General features: G+C 48.0%; 1 protein-coding gene across 2 annotated transcripts in view; it reads right to left on the reverse strand.

Moving 5' to 3' along the window:
* The window catches only part of DPYSL5 (dihydropyrimidinase like 5), a 66,337-nt gene that overhangs the window by 14,884 nt on the left and 29,431 nt on the right, over nucleotides 1-22,022 (reverse strand). For both annotated transcript variants that reach the window (XM_080684775.1, XM_080684776.1), the window contains exons 3-5: nucleotides 2,677-2,835; nucleotides 1,475-1,654; nucleotides 807-875 (exon numbers count right to left, since the gene is read on the reverse strand). In XM_080684775.1, the coding sequence (XP_080540901.1) occupies nucleotides 807-875; nucleotides 1,475-1,654; nucleotides 2,677-2,835 (408 nt within the window). The remainder of the gene's footprint in view (nucleotides 1-806; nucleotides 876-1,474; nucleotides 1,655-2,676; nucleotides 2,836-22,022) is intronic.

Raw genomic sequence — 22,022 nt, forward strand, 5'->3', positions numbered from 1 at the left:
AAAGCAGGGGTCCTCAAACTTTTTAAACAGGGGGCCAGTTCACTGTCCCTCAGACCGTTGGAGGGCCGGACTATAGTTTAAAAAAAAAACTATGAACAAATTCCTATGCGCACTGCAGGCCCGGGATGAGTCGGCTGCTAAGCAGGACAGGCAGCGGCACCGGGCGGGCCGGATAAATGTCCTCGGCGGGCCTCAGTTTTTTTTTTTTTTTTTAATATATTTTATTGATTTTTTTACAGAGAGGAAGGGAGAGGGATAGAGAGTTAGAAACATCGATGAGAGAGAAACATCTATCAGCTGCCTCCTGCACACCCCCCACTGGGGATGTGCCCGCAACCAAGGTATATGCCCTTGACCGGAATCGAACCTGGGACCCTTCAGTCCGCAGGCTGACGCTCTATCCACTGAGCCAAACCAGTTTCGGCAGGCGGGCCTCAGTTTGAGGACGCCTGGTCCAAAGTTTTCCTCACATACTCAAAGGGATCTCATCCCCAAATGCTGAGTCACCGCCGTCTAGTCTGAAATTTCTTCTAACATCTGAAGAAACACACCTTTTCCATCTGCCTTTTCTCTCCCGATTCAATTTTTGGTCAAGCAACCCCCGGTGCTCACATTGTCTCCCTCGGATCCTTGAAATCAGAATCAAATGAAGCCAAGCCGGCCTCAGCCCGGGGGAAGCTGCTCCCGGAGAAGCTTCCCCGTGGAACTTCGCCCACGGAGAAAGTGCGACCACACAGCTCACATTTACTGGTGTCTGCGAATCTCAGGGCAGAAGGTGACAAAGGGCACGCAGGAGTCTTCCTCACCTCTTCTGGACGGCTGATCTCAATTCCTTCCGGGCCTGTGATACCCAAATCTAGCGCCTCCTTAGCACCCTGAAAAAGAGCAAAAGAAAGAACATTGAGAGAATCATGGCGACACCAAAAAATATGGACCCAAGGGGAAGTAAACGATGCCAGACAGCCACTCTGATAGGCCTGCTCCCCTTCTCAGTTCTGTAAATCCATCTTCTGCAGAGCGCAGGGGGCTCCCTCTCGGGAGGCTCTCCGCAGTCTCACTTCGTAATAATTGGAAATACCTTTTCCTCTAAAAAATACTAGAGGACAAGCCTGGGACACCAGAGGCAAGCACTATTGATCTGAACGTCAGAATCGCCCTGCTGCAAATCTCATCAAAATATTTCTTAGCGCTGCTCCAGATTCCTTTGCTACACTGGAATTTTAATATAGTGTGAGAATGAAGACATCGTTTAAGACTCAGAAACCCTTCTGGACTATAAAGAGAGATTTGTTTTTCACAGACAGTAGGAAAGTTTGAATTTTCTGACAAAGATTTGTCATTTGGGGTGTTACCATCTCACACTTTCTGCTACACCTTGTTTCATCTGAACCTCGTGGGACAGAGGTGGGTGGTCAGGAATCAACCTGAGGACTGGGGCCCTGGCCCCCTCCCCCACCACGCACTACCGCCTTGCCTCCGCCACGAGCTCCCCGTTTTCAGCATGGACGCGGGCGATCGCCCCGATGTCTCTGCAAGCGTGCAGCACTTGGTACAGCTCACTGTCCCGAAGCATATACAAGTCCTTGTAGGTCATGAACATCTGGAACGAGTTGACGCCCTTCTCTCTCACCAGGGTCTCCATTTCTGCTTTCACCTGGAGAGCAAAATGCAAAGGCAATGCCACGTGAGCACAGATGCCCAAGAGGCTGCCTGGCCGATGCTGGGTTGGCATCGGAGGAGCTGTGGCTCAGTCGGTGGAGTCACCATAGGACCACCCGCAACCTCGCGGTATCTCCCTTTCCTCCCACCTCCCAGGCTGCTTTGAGGTCCCATGAGCAAATGGATGAAGATGTGCTTTGAATATTGTCAAACATGACACAAATATAGACCATATTGTTACCTTGTATGCATAGGCTGTTCTGTATTTCTGACTTCAAATCAGCCTTATTGGTAAACACACTAATAACTTTTACTCCTATGGCCTAATCCCCTGAACCCAAAAATGGTGTTAAAAGAGGCACAATAATGCTAAAAATCCAGAGACCCTAAGGTAAATCTAATTCAGGTACAAAGCTATGTGAATAAGGAGATTCAGCCCAACATTATTTATATTAGAAAAAAATGGAACACTGGTCTGATGAGAGGAAAGCAAGTTGAGTTTTATTTATTTGACAAAATGTTAGGCGGCCATCTACATCGATGGTCATGAAGATCGGGCAGGCAAACAGAAAATGCTCACGCTTAAGCAAAAGAGTTACCATGTAAAAAGCATGTAGGAAAAAAAGACTGGAAGGAAATAAGCTAAACAACAAATAGTGATTGTGTTGGGGGTGACCAGATTACGGGCTTTCTTTCTTTTCTAATTTTAAAATCTATAGTTGGAAATAAAATTTGATTATTAGAAAAACAAGTTTGAAATTCTAGATGCATGGAAGTCCCCACAACCTCTGAGATGGCTGCTCTGACCTCAGAGTTGCTGAGAACTGACTGTGCCCTCGATTCCAGGCCAGCGCTGGGAGAGGCGACGGAGGAAGCTTTTGGCATTTGGGGGAGTTACGATGGTGGTGGGAGGGGTGTCCCACACTTGCGGGCGAGTTCCACACCCCAGCTGCCTCCCACCACGTGGCCCCTCTTCCTAAAAGAGCATTTTCTCTTCTTTTGGAATCCCACTGTTACCTTGGGTGCCCACCAGGTGATCCCCACGTGGAGGGCGTAGTCACAGCAGACCTTGGGGTCGGCCAGCCCCCGGCACTTCTCATAGGCTTCCACGAGGGAGGTCTCCTTGTCAGGTAGGACGTGGCCGATGATCATGGTGGTCCCTCCAACCAGTGCTGCCTGAGGAAGACGGAGAAAGCAGTCTCGTCACTTCTCTTCCCGCACCCAAGTCTCTGCCGGGGGGAGGCACGGGGTCCTCGGGGGGGCATCCAGGACAACCACAGACCCTACCTCCCAAGAGGCTGTGAGGCCTAGATGCAGCAATGTTTGGGAAGCTGTGAGCTGCCTGAAGGCACAGGGGCCAGTGTGTGACCATCTTTACCGTGGATCCAGCACACAAACGTGCTTCTTCCTCATCCTGGGTTGCAGCTCCGAGCTTTGGAAAAGCCTCTTAGAGTGTTACCCCAGCCTCAGCCAACCCCTGTTTCCCAGTGAGAAGACCCCACCACACAATGTTTTGGACAACTTGAATATACAGATGACACAACCAAATATCGATAGATAATATATGATATGATATAATACAAATGATGATCAAATGTTTATACTATTTATTAATGTAGTTGTACATACATATTTAAACCATAATAAATAAAATGTTAATTTGGGTATATTGTTTCGTTTTACTCTCTCACATTTCTATTCAAAGTTTTCACATGCTTCTTCAACATCGGGGCCTTTGTCTTCAGTTTTCGACACACATGAACTTCATTCCCCTCTCTCTGTTTGAGATAGAGCACTTCTTAGGTCCCTGTATAAATTATCAGTGAGCCCTAACTGGTTTGGCTCAGTGGATAGAGCGTCAGCCTGCAGACTGAAAGGTCCCAGGTTCGATTCCGGTCAAGGGCATGTACCTTGGTTGCGGGCACATCCCCAGTAGGAGGTGTGCAGGAGGCAGCTGATTGATGTTTCTAACTCTCTATCCCTCTCCCTTTCTCTCTGTAAAAAAAAAAATCAATAAAATATATAAAAATAAATAAATAAATTATCAGTGAAAAATTGCCCTGTTCATAATCTCCACAACATACCACTTGAAAAAGAAATCTTAAAAATCCTCACTTGCAATCACAAAGCATAGTTCCAGGAATAATGACTAAATCTGTATTAAAGATCTCCCCATTCCCCACCCCTCCTCCCCCAACACACCTTTTTAAAAAACCAAATTTGGTCCGGCGAGTTCCACGAGCTTCCGAAACCAGTACCGACTAAAGTCTGTTCCAGGCTAATGTGCTGTTCTCAAACAAAACTTTATTAAAATTAAAAAAATTGAGACAGGATCTTATGAGAGATTTTGTGAGGACTCTGATGATATAAGGTGACTCTCTTTTTTCGGGTGGGTAAAAAGTCCTTCTGTTTGGGTCCTTACAGTGATTTGGAGTCAGACCCAAGTTCCGGCCCCCACTCTGCCACCTCCCAGCTGGACAACCTCAGCCAGGTTACTTAACCTCTCTAAGATTCGGATTCTTTTCCTACATGCTGGGGATAGATAGCTTCCTTCCTGGATAGCTGTGAGAGTCAATGGGAACCTCACTTATAAAATGGACTTGTAAAGTCTCGTCCTAATGTGTGTGTGTAATCATTCAGAATAGCTGTTTGTCTTCTGTAGGGGAAAAAAACAGCACAAGGAAATAGTCTTAATGATTCATGCTTCCCTATTCAGTTAAATCCTTGATCACAAATCAGAAATACCGCTAGGGAATAAGGACTCCCCCCCCCCCCCCCAAAAAAAAATAGTTCAGTGGCCAAACAACAATTAAAATGAGAATTCTTGCCACATTGATTTTCCATGCTGATTCTGGTGGGTGTGCTGTCATGGGAAACTCAGGGACCTGACTTCTTGCATAGCTTAAAGCGGCCGGCAGAGGGTGCAGGTCAGCGGCACACACGGAGGACCGGGATGGGGGCGGCGGGAGGCAGAGAGAAGACAGCAGCAGATTGAGGCGCTACTCGCTGGCTTCTCTCTCGGATTTGCTGGATTGTGCCAGGCTGATTCATCCTCGCGGCAGGTGGCTGGCTGTACTCTTATGTATTCCCCCTGAAATGCATTCCTTGCTTTTACACATGGACATGGAGGTGTCTGATGCATTGTTTCATTTTCTGTGGTTCCAGATTGCTTTCTTTGCTCCGCCCCCCGCCCCCCCCCCCCCGCATCCCAGTATGATGGTGGCCTTGGGTAGAAAAAATGGAACCTGGAAATGGGAGTGTGATAAGAATGTTCTTAAAATCTGTGGGTGCGGGAGCAAGAGTGGAAAAGGAGGTCCACATACCAAATCTAAGTTACAGATCTAGCCAACAACTGTCGCACAGAATACCACATCCTCCAACTCCGACAAGCATATTGTCATAACGACCAAGAAGGCCAGGCCTGCTTTTAGAATTCGCGGAGATCTTGCATTTCTGAGCTACACGGTAGGGGACGTTGGCCTTGAGCCTCTGTGCTTGCCCCAGCCCACACCCCCTGGCCCATACATGATTCATCCTGCAGCCCACAGGTCTAAGCTCTGCTCACCCTCTGCAAACCAGGCCCTTGGCCCTAGACGTGCACATGCTGGTGGTCTGGCCCCCGGGAGGACAGACTCAGGCTGTGGTCTAGAGGTGGGATAGTGGGCTCTGGGCAGACATGACCCCTCTTGCCTGGGTCTAAGGATGATCACTGAAAGGTTCTGGAAGGAGGTGGGAGCATCGGGTGGTGGGCCTGACTTTCCTGCTTACTGTGGTAACCCAGGGGCACCTGTGTGCCTGCTCTGCACCTCACTCTCGGGGGCCCAGAGAGGATCACAGGGGGGTGGCTGGAGAGCATCTACAAGCTGGAAGGGCACACATAAATATCTGCAATAATTATTCCTGCTAAATGTTACCCTGACCTCAAAATAAGAGTTTAATGGAATCAGCAAATACTCGCCCAGCTGCAGGTGGGAGCACTTGTTTCCTCTCAGGCAAGAGACACAGAGCTGGCTCTTGAAATATGTCCAGTTCCTACCCCCGGGCTGATGCTGACAAGCTCAGTCTCCTCGGGAATGTGATATCACAGATGTGACAGACTCTTTTACTGTCATCCCCCACAGAACAGCCGTGCAGAAACCCACAGCTGAGCACCACCCAGTCCTGTTCCTCGGGCTTTCAAAAGGATTGTTTATGAACATATGAGTGTTACATGTTCACAACTGTTTTTATGCAAAAAATGGTGTTGGTTAAGCAAGCTGTGGAGCTTCAATGGGCGTCAATAGAAGTGATGCTCAGGGAGGCCAAGTCATCGCATGGGAAAAGGAGGATATCATAATGAATGAAAAAGGCAGAATTCAGTGTGCATCCAAGATGCTTAGAACTATGCTTAAACACATACACACACACACCCACAAAGGAAAAAAATGGAAGGAAATACACCAAAAGATTAACCATGACCATTTTTGGGTGATAAGATTCTGAGTAATTAAATTTTTTCTAATTTTCTGAATTTTATTTAATAGAATACATTACTTTTATAATATACTAGAGGCCTGGTGCACAGATTACTGCACCGGTGGGGGTCTCTCAGCCTGGCCTGTGGGGATCGGGCAGAAACTGGCAGGTGCACGGATTCGTCCACGCATGTCCGGCCTGTCTTGCCCAGTCCAATCAGCCAGACCCCAGCAGCAAGCTAACCTACCAGTTGGAGCGTCTGCCCCTTGGTGGTCAGTGCGCGTCATAGTGACCAGTTGAACAAACGGTCAGTCACTTAGCATATTAGGCATTTATTATATAGGATATTTTAAAATAAATTTAGAGGAAGCTAAAACTATTTAAAATTTAGTTAACCATACTTATGTGTTTTAAATATTTTATTTTAAATAAAATAACATTTTTGCTGTATTTACCTTACATGCTTTGTTATAAAAAAGTGAAATAAAATATTCCCAATATAACTGAAGCCCTCCGTCCTACTCCCATGCCTCTCCCCCGAGGTTGATAAAAATTTCACCATCATGTTTTTATGCTTTAAAATTTTATGCTTTTATATTTGTTTTATAAATTTTAAAATATATACAAATATCCTAATATATAAAAACCCTGGGTCATAATGACCAGTAACGACCGGAGGCTGACCAACAGGAAGTCAGTGCCGGCCTGGCCCCCAAGCAAGTGGTAAGGGGCAATCAGGCAGGCAGAGGGGTTAGGGGTGATCAGGTAGGCAGACCAGCGGTTAGGGGAGATCAGGTAGGCAGACAGCCCCTTGCCGGGCTGGCCCCACCCCCAAGCAAGCAGTTAGGGGCAATCAGGCAGGCAGGCAGAGTGGTTAGGGGTGATCAAGTAGGCAGACCAGCGGTTAGGGGTGATCAGGTAGGCAGGCAAGTGGTTAGGGAAGATCAGGTAGGCAGACGGCCCCTCACTGGGCTGGCCCCGCCCCCAAGCAAGCGGTTAGGGCAATCAGGCAGGCAGGCAGGCAGAGTGGTTAGGGGTGATCAGGTAGGCAGGCCAGCGGTTAGGGGTGATCAGGTATGTAGGTGAGCAGTTAGCAGCGATCAGGTAGGCAGACGGCTCCTTGCAGGGCTGGCTTCGCCCCCCAGCAAAGAAAGAGGGAGGCCCGGGCCAGCCAAGCCATTGCACCCCAGCCTGTCGCCTGCAGAGGGAGGCCACCAGTGGCAGGGGAGTGGGGGCAGTGCTGCACAGATGGCAAGCAGTGGCAGTGGCAGGGGTTGGGCCAGCTGCCTGCAGGCTGGGGAAGGAAAGCCCCGATAGGCCCTGATCTCAGGCCAGGCCTAGGGACCCTACCCGAGGGGTTCCGGATTGTGAGAGGGGGCAGGCTGGGCTGAGGGACCCCGCCCCCCGAGTGCACAAATTTTCGTGCACTGGGCCTCTAATATACAAATAATATCGTATTGCCCCTATCCGTTTGCAACTTGCTTTTTAAATTCAACACCATTAAGAATTTATTTATGCAGATTTATTTCGTTCATTTTAATTCATTGTATGAGCACCCCTCCAGGTATGTACTCATTTCTGAGTTCCTGACGTTTGCTGCTCCACATGTGGCTGGAGCATCCTCAAGTACACTTGAGTGGTCCCTGGATTCAGGGTATGTTGCCAGGAAGTGGAATAGCAGCTTCGTGACGGTGAACATCTGATTACCCCAGACACGGCCAGGGAACAGGTAACTAACTCACTAGAGCCTCCCGAAGCCTGGTGGCTGACCAGAAGTGCCCATCCACCAACCCAAGGCGGTACTGTTCATTTACATAAACTGCTGTCCAGCCAGGCATTCCCCATTGTGTCTGTGGGACTTCACATTTCTCACTATTAAGCTCATATGGACATTAGGACCATTATTTTAACCAATAGACACAGCACCATCACACATCTGGCAGGAAAGGAAACACAATATTACTATTTCAAAGGGTTCCCATTGTTTTGTTTTGTTTTTGACATTTATGATGTACTGCTGACTAAATCAGGATTTATTTGATGCCCAGTAATATTGCCTCCATTTGCTCCCTAAGAAAACTGGATACACTTAAAGGCAAATCCGTTTTATAACACAGTTTCCAGGCTCACACTTGGCAGGAACTTGTACTGAAGGCAGCCTGAACCTGCTACAAGTTCGATCTTTATGCTCTGGGAGTTACCAGACCACTGTGGGACACACGGGGTCTCCACATGGACCAGGGACCTGCTCAGCAAGCTGGAAAGAGTTTTCAGATATGACTTATTTGCCGATATCGCGGTATTGGAGGAAACAATGTACTGACCCTTCCCGGCTTTGCCAGGACGCAGATCTTCGGAGAGTCACTGTCTTACCAGCTTCTGCACTGCTGCAGCTCTCGCTGTTTGCTGAGTTCCCAGGAGCAACGGCTTTTCTCTCTACCCCACTCCACCCCATTCTCCCTGAGAGAAAAGTTCTCTTGCTCCAAGACCAAGCACCAATAGGTCAAGCACAAACATTGTGTTCTGTTGCCGAGAGGGCACTCGGGCCAGGGTTAATCCGTGGGGCTTTTCATTGGGGATGGGGCGGGACTTCCTGGAGCACAGCAGCTGCGTGACAGGTGCACATCTCGGAGAATCCGACATTTTCATACCTGTGCACAGAAAAGGGCTGTGTTTTGGGAAAGGGGTGTGACTGGAATTAGAACAGCAGGATCTGCTACCATCTAGATGTGTAGATTAAGGGCGACTCAGTCTCTAACGGGCACACGAGGGCACTGAGGCTAGACGAACAGATACGTGGATGCGCTTTGTAAAGTAAGTGCAGTGCCAACCTTCCTGCCTCTGGAATGCAGTTGGGAAAGCCATCATTGGTTCAGATGGATCTGCTTCCCCTGGAGTTGCTGAACCACTTCCTTTTCTTTTCACCTTAAAATTAGCGTCCATCTTTTACTCACGCTCTCCAAGTACAAGAGAGAAAAAAACAGCAGCTCAGTGGTTTCTCTCTTGCTCTTCACCTTCAGGGATCTGTCAGCTGCTTACTGACCCTCTGGAAAGCCAGCTCTTTTTTAAAAAGTTAAAAAGATTTTATTTTATTTTTTAGGAAAGCCAGCTTTTAAGTACCACCAGACTTTGGGACAGGAAAAACTCCCCCAAAGAAGGACTTGGACACTTCAGCAAGTGAGAAGATGCTTGTGGCGTGTGGCCTGTGGCCTGTGCAGTCCCACGGGCCCTGCGCTTACTGGTAGAAGGACTCTATGCTTAGTTTAGCGCTCTGCTGTTGCCATCTTGAAATTCTCAATAATAATTTTTTTAACAAGGAGTCCCACATTTGTATCAGCCACATTGGCCTGATCTAGGAGACCCGGCTCTTAGCAGGCTTACACTGGGCTTCACTACAAACTCAGCCCGCTCACCCTGGGGGCTCAGGACGCCGCCCTTTCTCCCAGAATTCCCTTCCAGGTTGCTTCAATGCAGACCCCCACCTCATCCTCTGCTGGAGTCTCCCCAACACCTTCTATCACATACCCATTTTCTTCGAAAACCACAAATAAACAAACACACGGAATCCCCACTGATCCCCACGCTTTCCTTCAGGGCATCTGAGTGATCAGTTCCCGGGGCCACCCTTTCTGTCTCTCTCGCTGCATACAGCTCTCCAGCGTTTCTTGACCCATAATGCACAGCCCTTGAGCTCATCCTGCAGTTGGCTGGTTTTCTCCAGGTTGTACATTTGCAATTCACTGCACCCCTAACTTCCTTTCACTGTCCTCTCCTGGGGTGCACAGCCACCGCTGCATCATCAAGGACACAGTCCTGACCTGGCAATGCTCTCACTCTAAGCACCCGTTCCTAAAACTCACACTTCACTCTGAACGTTCTACAGAGGAAACAGGCAACATTCAATCCACAATGCACTTTGGGAAAGAGACGTTTTCCCACACTTACTCTCCCTGTCATTTAAAGGCACATTATATATTTAAAGGCAAAAATAGTACAGTGACGAGAATTATACTTTAAGGAAAGCAGATTTAGGTTTAAATCCCAGCTCCGTCACTTACTTGCTGTAAGACTGTGGGCAAGCTATGTAATCTTCATTTCCTGACTTGTAAAGTGGGATAATAATATATCCCTCAAGGGATTACTATGAGAATTAAAGAAGATAATGCATGGAAAGCCCCTCACACGGTGCTTGCACATAGTAGGAGCCCAAGAAATCGTAGTGATTTATAATACTATGATAACATAGTTAATAAATAAGCATAATTTGTAGGTAGCACTAATGTACCATAATTTTTCTCCTACTATTGTTTTTTCAGCCACACCGTGTAGTACTTCCCCCATTATTTACATCGCCTCTTAATTATGTGTATCAAATGCTCCAGATCAAGCATGTCAAACTCGCGGCCCACAACGAATATTTTTGCGGCCCAGACAATATAACGGTACGTAAGAAACGTTTTAATAAAAATGTTGAAACTTGATTTTTACAATATCCTGTTATACATAATGATTAATAACGAACTACAATGTTCGCTAATGACTGACTACTATAATCATGTTGCATTCATTTCCCTTATGCGCCTTACGCACAGGTGCACCATTTTTCTCCACTGATACTAGCAGCGAATATTTTAGCAGCCGATGGCCGCGTCATTGTCTTATACTGACTTGTTTGGTGTGCGCAACAGGAAATATTTCGCTTTCGGAGAACAAGAAAAATAGGTTTATTTGCGTTACGCTTATTAATTTGTGCAGTTATTCAGTGTCAGGTAAGTTAATGTTCCAGAAAAAAATATTAATTTTTATTAAAATGTTCTGTTTTATGTGAACGATTACTCATTTATTTCAGCCCTTTGTATTCAGCAAGTCTCTATCGAAATAAACCTACGTTTCTATGAAAATTGAAACTTATGTGTTTTTTTTTGCGGCCCACCTACACTTACACCTTGTTTATTTGGCCAGTGTGAGCCTTTGAGTTTGACATGCTTGTTCCAGATGAAGTGAGAAATGTAAGCACCTTGAGGGAGATTAAGAGCCCGGTTAGCAAACAGGACAAGACAAAAGTTCATTTTTAATAGAATAACTTCAAAATAAAACGTCAGTACAGGCATCACAAGATAGTATTCCTCAATGACGTTCAAATGAAGAGCAGAGGAAGGGAAGGCCCCCTCCGGATGGAGAGGCTGAGGGCCGCACGGAGGGGATGAGGTAGCGCCGTGGGCTAGGACAGTGGTCGGCAAACTGCGGCTCGCGAGCCACATGCGGCTCATGAGCCGCGGTTTGCCGCTCTGTTGACTAATGAGTTTGCCGACCACTGGGCTAGGGGATCATGTGGGAAAGCTGGGGGCACGGCTGGGGGACCAAGACTAGATCTGCTTGGTTTTGGCCGAGGCAGTTCTGATTAGGACCAAACTGGGTGAACCTGATGAACTTGGATCCCATCTGGTCGGCAACAATGAGCAACTTGTGTGTGTGGAGGTGATGGTCATGAGGGAGCTCAGGGAGTGTGGGGGTAGAAGGACGCTGGCCACACCCACCCTGCACATGTCTGTAGTGACAGCAGGCTTCTGGGCGGAGGGGGACATGAAACCCAGTCTTTGGAACGTTACTCTGGCTGTGGATGCAAGCTGAGCTGCCGTGCTGGGACGATGAACCGGGATTTCAGGGATGGGATGGGAGGACATGTGTGAAACCTGTTTCTATGAAGAAGCAGGGTTTGATGACAGGAGAAGAGGCGATGTAAATAATGGGGGAAGTACTACACGGGGTGGCTGAAAAAACAATATTAGGAGAAAAACAATCAAATTTAGGAGGGAAGAAAAATTTTGGACATCTTAAGAGAGCCGATTGAGGGATGTTCAAATAGAGATGAAAATCTCTAATTATAACCAACATCCACTGAGCACTTACTCTGTGCCTGTTTAATATTCACAACAGCCCTGCACAGTAGGTGTATTATTATCTCCTTTAGCAGATGAGGACTCTGAGGGTTGGAGGGACACCTCTTCCCATCCATTCAGGAGGGGGGCGAGTAGGGAGATGATCAGAGGTAACATGGAGGACAAATGAGGGTGCCCAGTCCCGCGGTCCCGGACTTCTTAGCAAAACTGGAAATAATGCCAATATTTCCTGTTTTGCTCAGGTTTGGGAAAATCAGGAGTGCTGGAGTATTGGTCTGAGCTAAGATGAGGTTTGGGAAAACCGTACGGGAGAGGCACTACAGAATCAAGAAGAAAGGGCTGGAGTGAACATGCCATTGTAACGGGCTATCTCTGTAAAGCCAGGAAGAGGGGCAGAGAATGCAGGCTGGGGTGCCGAGGGAGTGGGAACAGTGGGGCCAGAGATGGCCGACACAGGGGTCCAGGCAGAGTCCAGCATAACCAAAAAGTGGGGAGGGGTCCCAGGGCAGGCCCAGAGTTTGGCAGGGGCTTAGAGTGACATTTGCATTTGTAAGTTAGTCAGAAATGCAGTTCGATTCTCTGACGATGTATGGGGACAGGATGCTCTGGAGGGAGAAGCCTGACTTGGGAGCCTGGAGGCCTGGGTTGAGTTCTGGCTGTATGCTGAGGAGTCTTTGGTCCTGGGCAAGTGAGCGCTGGCTTGGGAGGATGGGGTGCCATTCCCGGGAGGAGGGTTCCCTGGGAATCCTGAGAGAGGAGTTGCATTCTGGTGGACGTGCTGAGCTTGGGGGATGTGCACAGAGGTGCTAAGCTGTATCCATACATGTGGAGTCATGCGTACCAGATTAGGTAGAGAGAGGTGGGTAAAAGGAGAAGGCAACTCGGATAAGACACTGAGAAGCAGCCACGCATAGGAAGGTTAAGACAAAGATGAAACCAGGAAGGAAGCTGGGAAGGAACAGCCAACAGGTAGGAGGAAGGCCAGGCTGGGATGGGGTGATGAAAGCCAAGCAAACCCTCCTACCAAGGCAAGAGATCTGGCTCTGGGCTCCCAGAAGAGGTGAGCTGTTCCAGAGTTTAGGTGCAGGCCTCCCAGGAAACCCAGGTCCCCCTCCCGACAGGTGCATCATCCCGGGCAGCTTTCGGGCCTCAAGGACAGTGAGCACATGTGCTCAGAAAGCCCTGACCCAAGCCTGCCTGGCTCCTGCCCAACAGGTAGGCCCCGGGACCTCACCCCCAGGGGCACTTTTTGTTGTTGTTAATCCTTACAGAGGATATTTTCCCGTTGATTTTCAGGGAGAGTGGAAGGGAGAGGGAGAGACAGAGAGAGAGAAACATCTATGTGAGAGAGACACATCAATTGTTTACCTTCCGCACGCCCCCATCAGGGCCAGGAATTGAACCTGCAAGCAAGGTACGTGCCCTTGACTGGAATCAAACCCGGGACCCTTCAGTCCATGGGCCAACGTGCTATGCACTGAGCCAAACTGGCTAGGGCCAGGGTGACTTTTCTCCCCTAGCACATTGCTGGTCATGCGGTTTGGACCCCTGGCCTTCCCTCCCTAGAGATAACATCGAGGCCTCAGTTGTATTTCAGCTGCAGGCCCCAAAAAGCAACAAAACCAGTCACTGCTGACCTCAGGACCAGCTGCATGGGGTAATGACCCCCTGCCCTGGTGCCGGCTGTCAGTCAGTGGAGACCACAACCTGAAAGGACACACCTGGAAAACTGCTGAATAGTCTCCTGAGATCTTCCCCTGGGACCTCCCCTGAAGTCTCCGCCCTTAAACCCTTAGGACTGAGGACCCAGAGTGCTCCCCCCGCCCCCCCCCCCCCCCGCCCCCAGCACCACCACGCCTTTCCCTTTCCTTTTCCCTTTCCCTTCCCCTCCCCCCAAAGGCGCAGTACCATTACCTTCCTCACTCCCAAGCTCCTAGGGCCCTTCCTTTACCTCTGTAACTCATTTCCTAAGCCCATTTCTTCTAGAAATTACTTTTTCTACTTCTGTGGTTTATAAATAAATAAATGTTCTCTTACCCTCTTCCTCTTCCTGTCCCCTCTCCCCGCTCCTGCCCCCCTCCCCCGCCCCCGCCAAAAAAAGAACAGGCCAGACTGCCACCTGCAGGGAGCAGCTGGGGTCATGCAGGGTCACAAGAGCTCCCGCCCCCTTCCCTGGTCACAAACTCCTAAACACAAAGGGGAGCTGGCTCTCCCCGGCCCAGCCAGGAAAGGCTACTTTCAGAGGACCCACAGCGAAGGATGGTTCCTGGGACCCAGATATGCTCACCTGGGAGGGGCCTAGCAACTTTTGGATGAAACCAGACCCAGCAGGACTCTCCTGGAAAGTTGCAAACCAGCCTCCGTGCACAGAGGGCTCCAGGAGTGGGTCATCCGCACAGCAGAATACTTCCCTCATCGAATCGTCACAAACACCATAGGCAACACATGTTCATCCTCTCGGTTTTTTAGAGATGAGCCAAGACTGGATCTAGGTATTTTTACCCCAAATCCCATACCTTTCTGTAATACTGGGAACAGATCTGATATGCTGAAATGGTAGTGAAGCTCAGAAACTCAGAGCCTGGGGGCACCCCACCCCAGCTTCTGGGTCTCCCAGAGGGTGTGCTTAAAATAGGTAACCGATGAGGAATTACGTGCATTGGTTCTAACACGTCTCCTTTTGGAACCAGGAATATATGAATACCAACTGTGGGAGGAATGTAAAAACCTGCATGGTTTTCACTGCACATTTTCATGCTTAAGACTTTCCCTTTAGCCCAGGCCGGTGTGGCTCAGTGGTTGAGCATCGACCCAGGAACCAGGAGGACTGGGCTTGATTCCTGGTCAGGGCACATGCCTCGGTTGCAGGCTCGATCCTGGGTAGGGGGCGTGCAGGAGGCAGCCCATCAATGATTCTCTCTCATCATTGATGTTTCTATTCCTCTCTCCTTCTCCCTTCCTCTCTCTGAAATCAATAAGAACATATGTATTTTAAAAAAAGACAGTCTCTTTAAACTCTTTTTAAAAATATATATATTTTATTGATTTTTTTTATAGAGAGGAAGGGAGAGGGAGAGAGAGTTAGAAACATCGATGAGAGAGAAACATTAATCAGCTGCCTCCTGCACACCCCATACTGGGATGTGCCTGCAACCAAGATACATGCCCTTGACCAGAATCGAACCTGGGACCCTTGAGTCCGCAGGCCGACGCTCTATCCACTGAGCCAAACCGGTTAGGGCTAAACTCTTGAATTGTGTTCATTCCCAGACATGGCAGACCAGCATGTCCCAGGGAGACAGAAGCAAAAGGTGACAGCACTCTCACGGAAGCTCAGACCACTGTGGCAGTGAGCGCATGCGCTGACCTCACTCGCAGGAGAGAAATTCACCTTTACTGATGGCCTACTATGTGCAAATAAGGTAATATTTATTATCTAATTCGATCCTCAAAATGACTCTGTAATTGAAAGCAAGGACTCGGATATTTGCACACCCATGTTCATAGCAGCATTATTCAAAAATAGTCAAAAATAGTGGAAGCAACCCAAGTGTCCATCAGTGGATAAACAAAACGTGGTCTATCCACACAGTGGAAGATTATCCAGCCTTCAAAAGGGAGGAAATCCTGGCACATGCTAGAGCAGGATGAACCTGCAGGACATCACGCTGAAGGAAATAAGCAGTCACAAATGGACACATGCTATAGGATTCCACGTACACGAGCCGTCAGTTCAGAGAGACGGAAAGGAGAGTGGCGGTTGCCAGGTGCGGAGGGGAGCGGGGAATGGAAGTTAGCGTTGAGCAGCTGAGGCGCTTCAGCTGGGGAAATGAAAAAGTTCTGGAGATGGATTCGTGTGGTGACCACACTGTGAATGCACTCAATGCCTCTGTGAACTGTGCACTTGAAAATGATTAAAATGGTACATTTCATCACAATAACATTTTAAGAAATATTATTCTGAAGGGTGCAGGTTACTCTTCTCCTTTTGCAGATAAGAAAACGGAGGCCGAGGAAGTCAGACAGCCAGACTGAATTCGGGTCCATCGGAGTCTGGAGCCCCCAGGTTACCTTTGCTTTGGCTGCCCCTTCTAGAGCTCAAGCCCTGGCCTGACTGAGGGGCTCCTGGCTCCAAGAGTCCCTTGTCCAAAACAAACCCAAGTGAATTCAGAAACAGAGAGGTAGGTGTGGCCTGGGCTCGAATGACAGGGCTAACTCTGAGAATTGTGCCAACATCAAAAATTATGAAATGAGGAGCTGCAGGCTTCCTCTCTAATCCAGAATGATTATCCTCACTGCCGAGCATCCAATTTAAATTCATTGTGTTTAATACAAAGCCACAGCACAGAGCCGGCTGTCTCCCGACATGCAGTTACCATGGAGACCGGAGATGATCCTCAAAGGGAGTTGTGGCAGAAATACATGCTGCCAGCTTCGGAGAAGCCCAGGGAAACCATTCTAAACTCGAGGCGCTCAGAGGGGCCCTTTGTCACCCTCCTCCTTCGCAAAGCCCCTTCGAGTCCCAAAGTGGGAACGCTGGCCACAACCCCCTTTATGAAAAGTCTGGGCTGCCCACAGATGCCAGCGGGGAGGGATTTATCAACAACCCAGAAATAAGCCACATGTAACCCCACTTGCTCGTCTTCCCTCTGAGAGTCCCTCATTTTGGTCCCAAAGCTAAGCGACAACAGGGCCATTGAACTGCTGGGGAGCCGGCCTGAGGCCTCCCTGGACACTGGCCTGGAGGAATGGGGGCTGAACTGGCAGGTGGGCAGGCAGACCTGTCCCAGTACTTATTAGCTTGGCAAGTTATTTCACTTCCTTGAGACTCAGCTTCCTGGGCCCATGGGAAAGGAAGGATAAGACCTGTCTGAGGGGCTTCAAAGGTCAAAATAAGGGTACAATGGATAACGGAAGTGCTCTGACAAGCGGGCCTGAGGTCCAGGCCGGAAGGGCAGGGGATGGGAGCTCAAGGGTAGGTCCCCTGGAGAGCCATGTGCAGCCGGGTGCCACCTGGGGGCCGGGGGTCCTGGACCCTTCGGGAGCTGAACAAGCTCCGTTTCCCACACAGCAGGAAAAACATCCTTTCATGGGCCCCTGAGGCTAGGGCTTGGAGATCGGACGCCAGACCGCTCTCCCAAACATGAGCCGTGGAGTGTCATAAGCTTGCAAAGTGAGAGTCAGGGCACCAAACCAGGGAGAGAAGCTGCAGGGCAGGCATGGCGGTAACCAAGGACACCAAGAAGAACGGAGACCTAACGGAAGGGGACAGATCAGTGGCTACCTGGGGTGGGGAAAGATTATAAGGGCCACAAAGAAACTTTTGGGGGTGACGAATATGCTTATTATATCAATGGTGATGCTTCCCAGTGTATGCATATGTCAAAACATACCAAACTACACACTTTTAAAATGAGTGGCTTATTATATGTCCATTACACCTTAATCAATTTGCTGGGAGGGAGGGGGAAGGGAGTAACAGAGATTAAAAAAATAAAAAGGTGGCTTCCTAGGTTACTTAATCATGACCTCCCTTCTATACATACTCTTCTCAAGAATAGAATTCCCCACCATATATCAAATTTAATTTTATTTTGAAATATTAATTTAGAATACCATGGAGAGTTTCAACCTAAGTAGGAAAGTTATTTATGGATTAGGGGTTGGATTCATTCATCTCTAATGGTATTTCCAGCTCTAAAATTCTGTGTATCAGTGAGGGTGAGTGTGACTATGAGTATGTGAAAGCGTCTCAGTGTTTGAATGTGTGTGTGTAGTATGACAGATAGATAATGGTTAATAAGAAAGTTCTCACTGTCGTTGGGCCATAGTTTTATCTTCATATAATCATTAATTGAGAATCCTATAGCTCCTAATTTTTAAATAACAAGAAATAAAAAAGGATCAGAAGGAGGAAAAATGGTTGGCTGCCCTGACAACCGGAGGGAACCAGGAGGCAGGAACCACCAGAAGGACAAGGTAAGGTGTCTGCCGTCCATTTCTACCTGTCAATAAACCATTCTAAGACCCTTACCTTTAGCCAGGAATATGGCAAACCTCAGTGAGGTCTGGGAGAAGAGATATTTCCAGCTGAGACTTTTGAAGCTTTCTCTAAAGCCATATTCAAATATTTCTTGAAATATGAAAAAAATGTGCAAGCTTTAAGAAAAAGAAAAAATTGGAAAAAATATATATTCATGTACTACATGCATCACTGAAGTACACATCCAGTAGGTAATGTGTTTCCCTTCTTCCTTTCTCTTTTTTTAAACCCTAAAGGAGGAGAGTATAAAAGCAGAACTTGTATGAACTATGAATGGTTTCCAAGATGCTTGGGGTCTATCACAGAGGGTGAGTTTATTTCTATTTGAACCAAAGGTTTTAAAACACAACAATCTCTCTGTAGATAAGTTCTTTGCAAATACCCTTTATTGTAAGGATCAAGGAGCTGCTTGGGCACCATAGGAGATTTTTTTCCAGTACTAGATGTGAAAAATTTGTAAGAAACGATAGATCTCTCTTCCATTTGTTCTAAGAAGGGTCAGCCTGGCCTACATTTTGGCCTGCCAATTAATGAAGATGTAGAAGGAAAGTTGCCAGCAAGGTCTTGTTAAGCAAGATAACTGATTTGAAGCAGGGCACCTTTAAATAGCCCTAATGCCTGCAGAGTTTACGACTGGCTGGCTATTTCTGCTTTCAAGAGAACGAGAGACACTTAACTCATCATCATCATAATTAGATTCCATTTGAAATCTAAAACACACACTCAACCCTAAGCATTGAAATGGAGCCCTGGGTGTCGTCCCATGCAACCAGAGGTCTCTTGTTCGATTCCTGGTCAGGGCACAAGCCTGGGTTGCAGGCTTGATCCCCATTGGGGGAGGCAGCTGATCAATGTTTCTCTCTCTCTCCATCTTCCTTGCTCTTTCTCGAAAAGAATAAATAAAACATATATATTTTTAAAAAGTGAAATGGAATCCACAATTTTTTTTTTTTTGGTTTCTATTTGATGCTTAACAGTTTAATACATACTCATGAGGAAACTGTACAAATGGATTTTCCAGGAGTTGGTCCTCGATCAGTACTATCTATTCATTTATTTAACACTCATATTGTGCTTAGTAAGCGCCCAAGGCTATTTTACAAATAGTCACTCATATTCACAAAATACTAATATAATCTCCATTTTTCAGAGAAGGAAATTGAGGGACAGAGACATGGACTTACCCAAATCACACAGCTAGTAAATGTGGAGCTGATATTCTAATCCGGCAATCTCCTCCCTTTGTGTTCATAACTACCATGCTATGCTGACGTTCATCTATTTCTTGAATGTCTATTATATGTTTAGAGCTATGTGAATTCTGCGGTGAGCCATGAGTTAAATATAAGCTGTGGTCTTTACCCCTTAAAGAGTCTTCAATCTAGCTGAGATGAACTTTATACAGGACACAATTTGAAAGCCCCAGGATGACAAATTATTTCAGCTGGTGAGAAGAAAGGAGGATTCTGGCTCTGAATGAGCTGGAGGAAGAATGTGGCATGAGTGGGGAAGGCCTTGAAGGAGGGGTTCTGCGGATGGGTGGGAGGGATGGCAGGAGGGAGCACGGATGTTCATAAGGGAAGGGGCTGAGAAATCCGTCTTCCTGATGGATGGGCACATGTTGGGGAGCAGCTGAGAATGAGGAATAGATGGGAACACAAGGTTGAATGGGGAGGTGCCAAGGATGAAGATCCAGAAACCAAACTTGATGTCTTAGTCAACAGGGAGCCATTGCAGGCTCTTAAGCAGGGACAGGAGAGGAGGCACAGGAAGCTGTGAAGTAAAGGGTGGCTAAGGTGACTTTTGATGAAAAAAAAATGTAAATGTGGAATCTTTAAAAAGAGTTGTTTTTTTAAAGATTATTATTGATTTTTAGAGAGAGGAAGGGAGACAGAGAGAGAGAGAGAGAAACATCATTGTGAGAGCGGAACATCGATCGGCTGCCTCCTGCAAGATCCCCACCAGGGATCAAGCCAGCAGTTCGGGCATGTGCCCTGACCTGGATTGATTTGAACTGGCAACCTTTTGGAGTGTGGCTTTGAGGATGGAGGGGCCACATGACAAGCAATGCTGACGGCCTCTGGGAGCTGAGATGGGCCCTCAGCGGATATAGCCAGCAAGGAATTGGGGACATGAGTCCTTGAACTGCAAGAAACTGAATTCTGCTACAACTTCGTGAACTTAGCAGAGAACCCTGAACTCCAGATGGGAACACAGCCCATCTGACACCTTAATTGTATCCTTGTGAGGCCCCGAGCAGAGAACCCAACCCCACCAGGACCAGACTTCAGACCGGAAGTGTGAGCTCATAAGTGGATATTGTTTTAAACTGCAAAATTTGTGGTCATTTGTTAGAAAATTAACACATCCCCTGTCCGGTATGAGGTGCCTGCCAGCTGAAGAGGTAGGAGAAGGGATGTCCTCCAGGTGGCTGGGGAGGAAAGTCACCTCATGAAGCTCTCATGGGGTTCTAGTGTGACTGTGGGTGACTCAGAAGACAGAGAGAGGAGCCAGCTTTGCTGATCCCAACGGGCACAGCCAGGCCAGAAGGGTGGCAGGTCAGCAGGGAGAGTGGGCACAGTGTGGCAGCAGCTGGCCCAGGGCCACAGGCATCACGGGCACTAGATGGACGCAAATAATTTCACTGTAAAGTCAAAGTGGGTGGATCAAATGACCTAAGATACTGGAAGACAGAGAGGCCAGGCCTGGGGTGGAAGCAGGTAGTCACGGCGTGGGGACCGACATTTATCGCATGCATACTAGTACGCTGTGCCAGGCGCTGTGTGAAGTGTTCTTCATGCATCACTTCATTAATCCTCAGGGCAACCATTTATTTGTAAATGGTAAAAAGTGTCAGCTCGAAGGCACTGACATCGATGTTACTCTCCAGGGAGGAGAGGTGTTTTGTAAAGCGCTGCCTGGAGAGGCACAGAGCTCACTCCACTGCCTGCCTGAGGTATGTCAGTTCTGGGATGCCCTCCTCCGGCCCAGGCACGTTCAGAGCCACAGCGTCAAGGCAACTATTTGCATGAAGCCCATCAAGAAGTCACAGACTGTCTGAAAGGGGTGTCTGTCCAGCTCTCGGGTTTCAGGAACCCCTGAGTGGCGTGGTGAAAAGGGTCTCAGACTGAGAAACTTGCATTCTGGTCCAGTTACCTCTGGGATTTGGGGCAACTCATTCATCCTCCTATCAAACCATCAATGAGAGGGTGGGACTAGATTTCTAAGGTCCCTTCCAGCTTTTTACAGATATGCATGAACTTGGGAACATCAATTAATGAGCAAGATGATATGAGTCTGGATCCCAATAAGCAGGAAATGTCATTTTATTGATTTCATAGAGGAAGGGACAAGGAGAGAGAAATAGAAACATCCATGATGAGAGAGAATTATTGATCCGCTGCCTCCTGCACGCCCCCTACTGGGGATCGAGCCCACAACCCGGGCATGTGCCCTGACCGGGAATTGAACCGTGACCTCCTGGTTCATGAGTTGAGGCTCAACCACTGAGCCACACCAGCCGGGCAAGAAATGCTATTACAGAGCTTTATAAAAGACTTAAGACATTTTAAGCCAGAATTAAACAGAAATGGACAGAACACTGGAGTCAAGCTACAAGAAGGAAGTGAGAAGCACTTAACGGCTTAATTCCAGGAGAGCAAATTTCAATGGCAAACCACACACAGCCTGCCCAAAGGATAAATGGGGCCTTGGTACGGATGTTGGCAGGTGGGGCACCAAAGGGAATTCATTTATGTCCTAGCCTATCATACTCAGGACTCCTCTGCAGTGGGAGGAGGAGTGTCAGGACGCTCCCCGGGGGCTGGGATGTGGCAGGCCACCCTAGCTTACTTACGCCATTGAGCATTCCCTGGGCAGATCCCACGCTGGCTAAGCACCCTTCTGGTTAGCATTTGGCTTCCATTGTAGGTTGACTACCAGAATAGATGTCCTGCTGCTACTGC

Source organism: Plecotus auritus (genome assembly GCF_963455305.1).
Source record: "Plecotus auritus genome assembly, chromosome: 8".
In the NCBI taxonomy this organism is placed as follows: Eukaryota; Metazoa; Chordata; class Mammalia; order Chiroptera; family Vespertilionidae; genus Plecotus; species Plecotus auritus.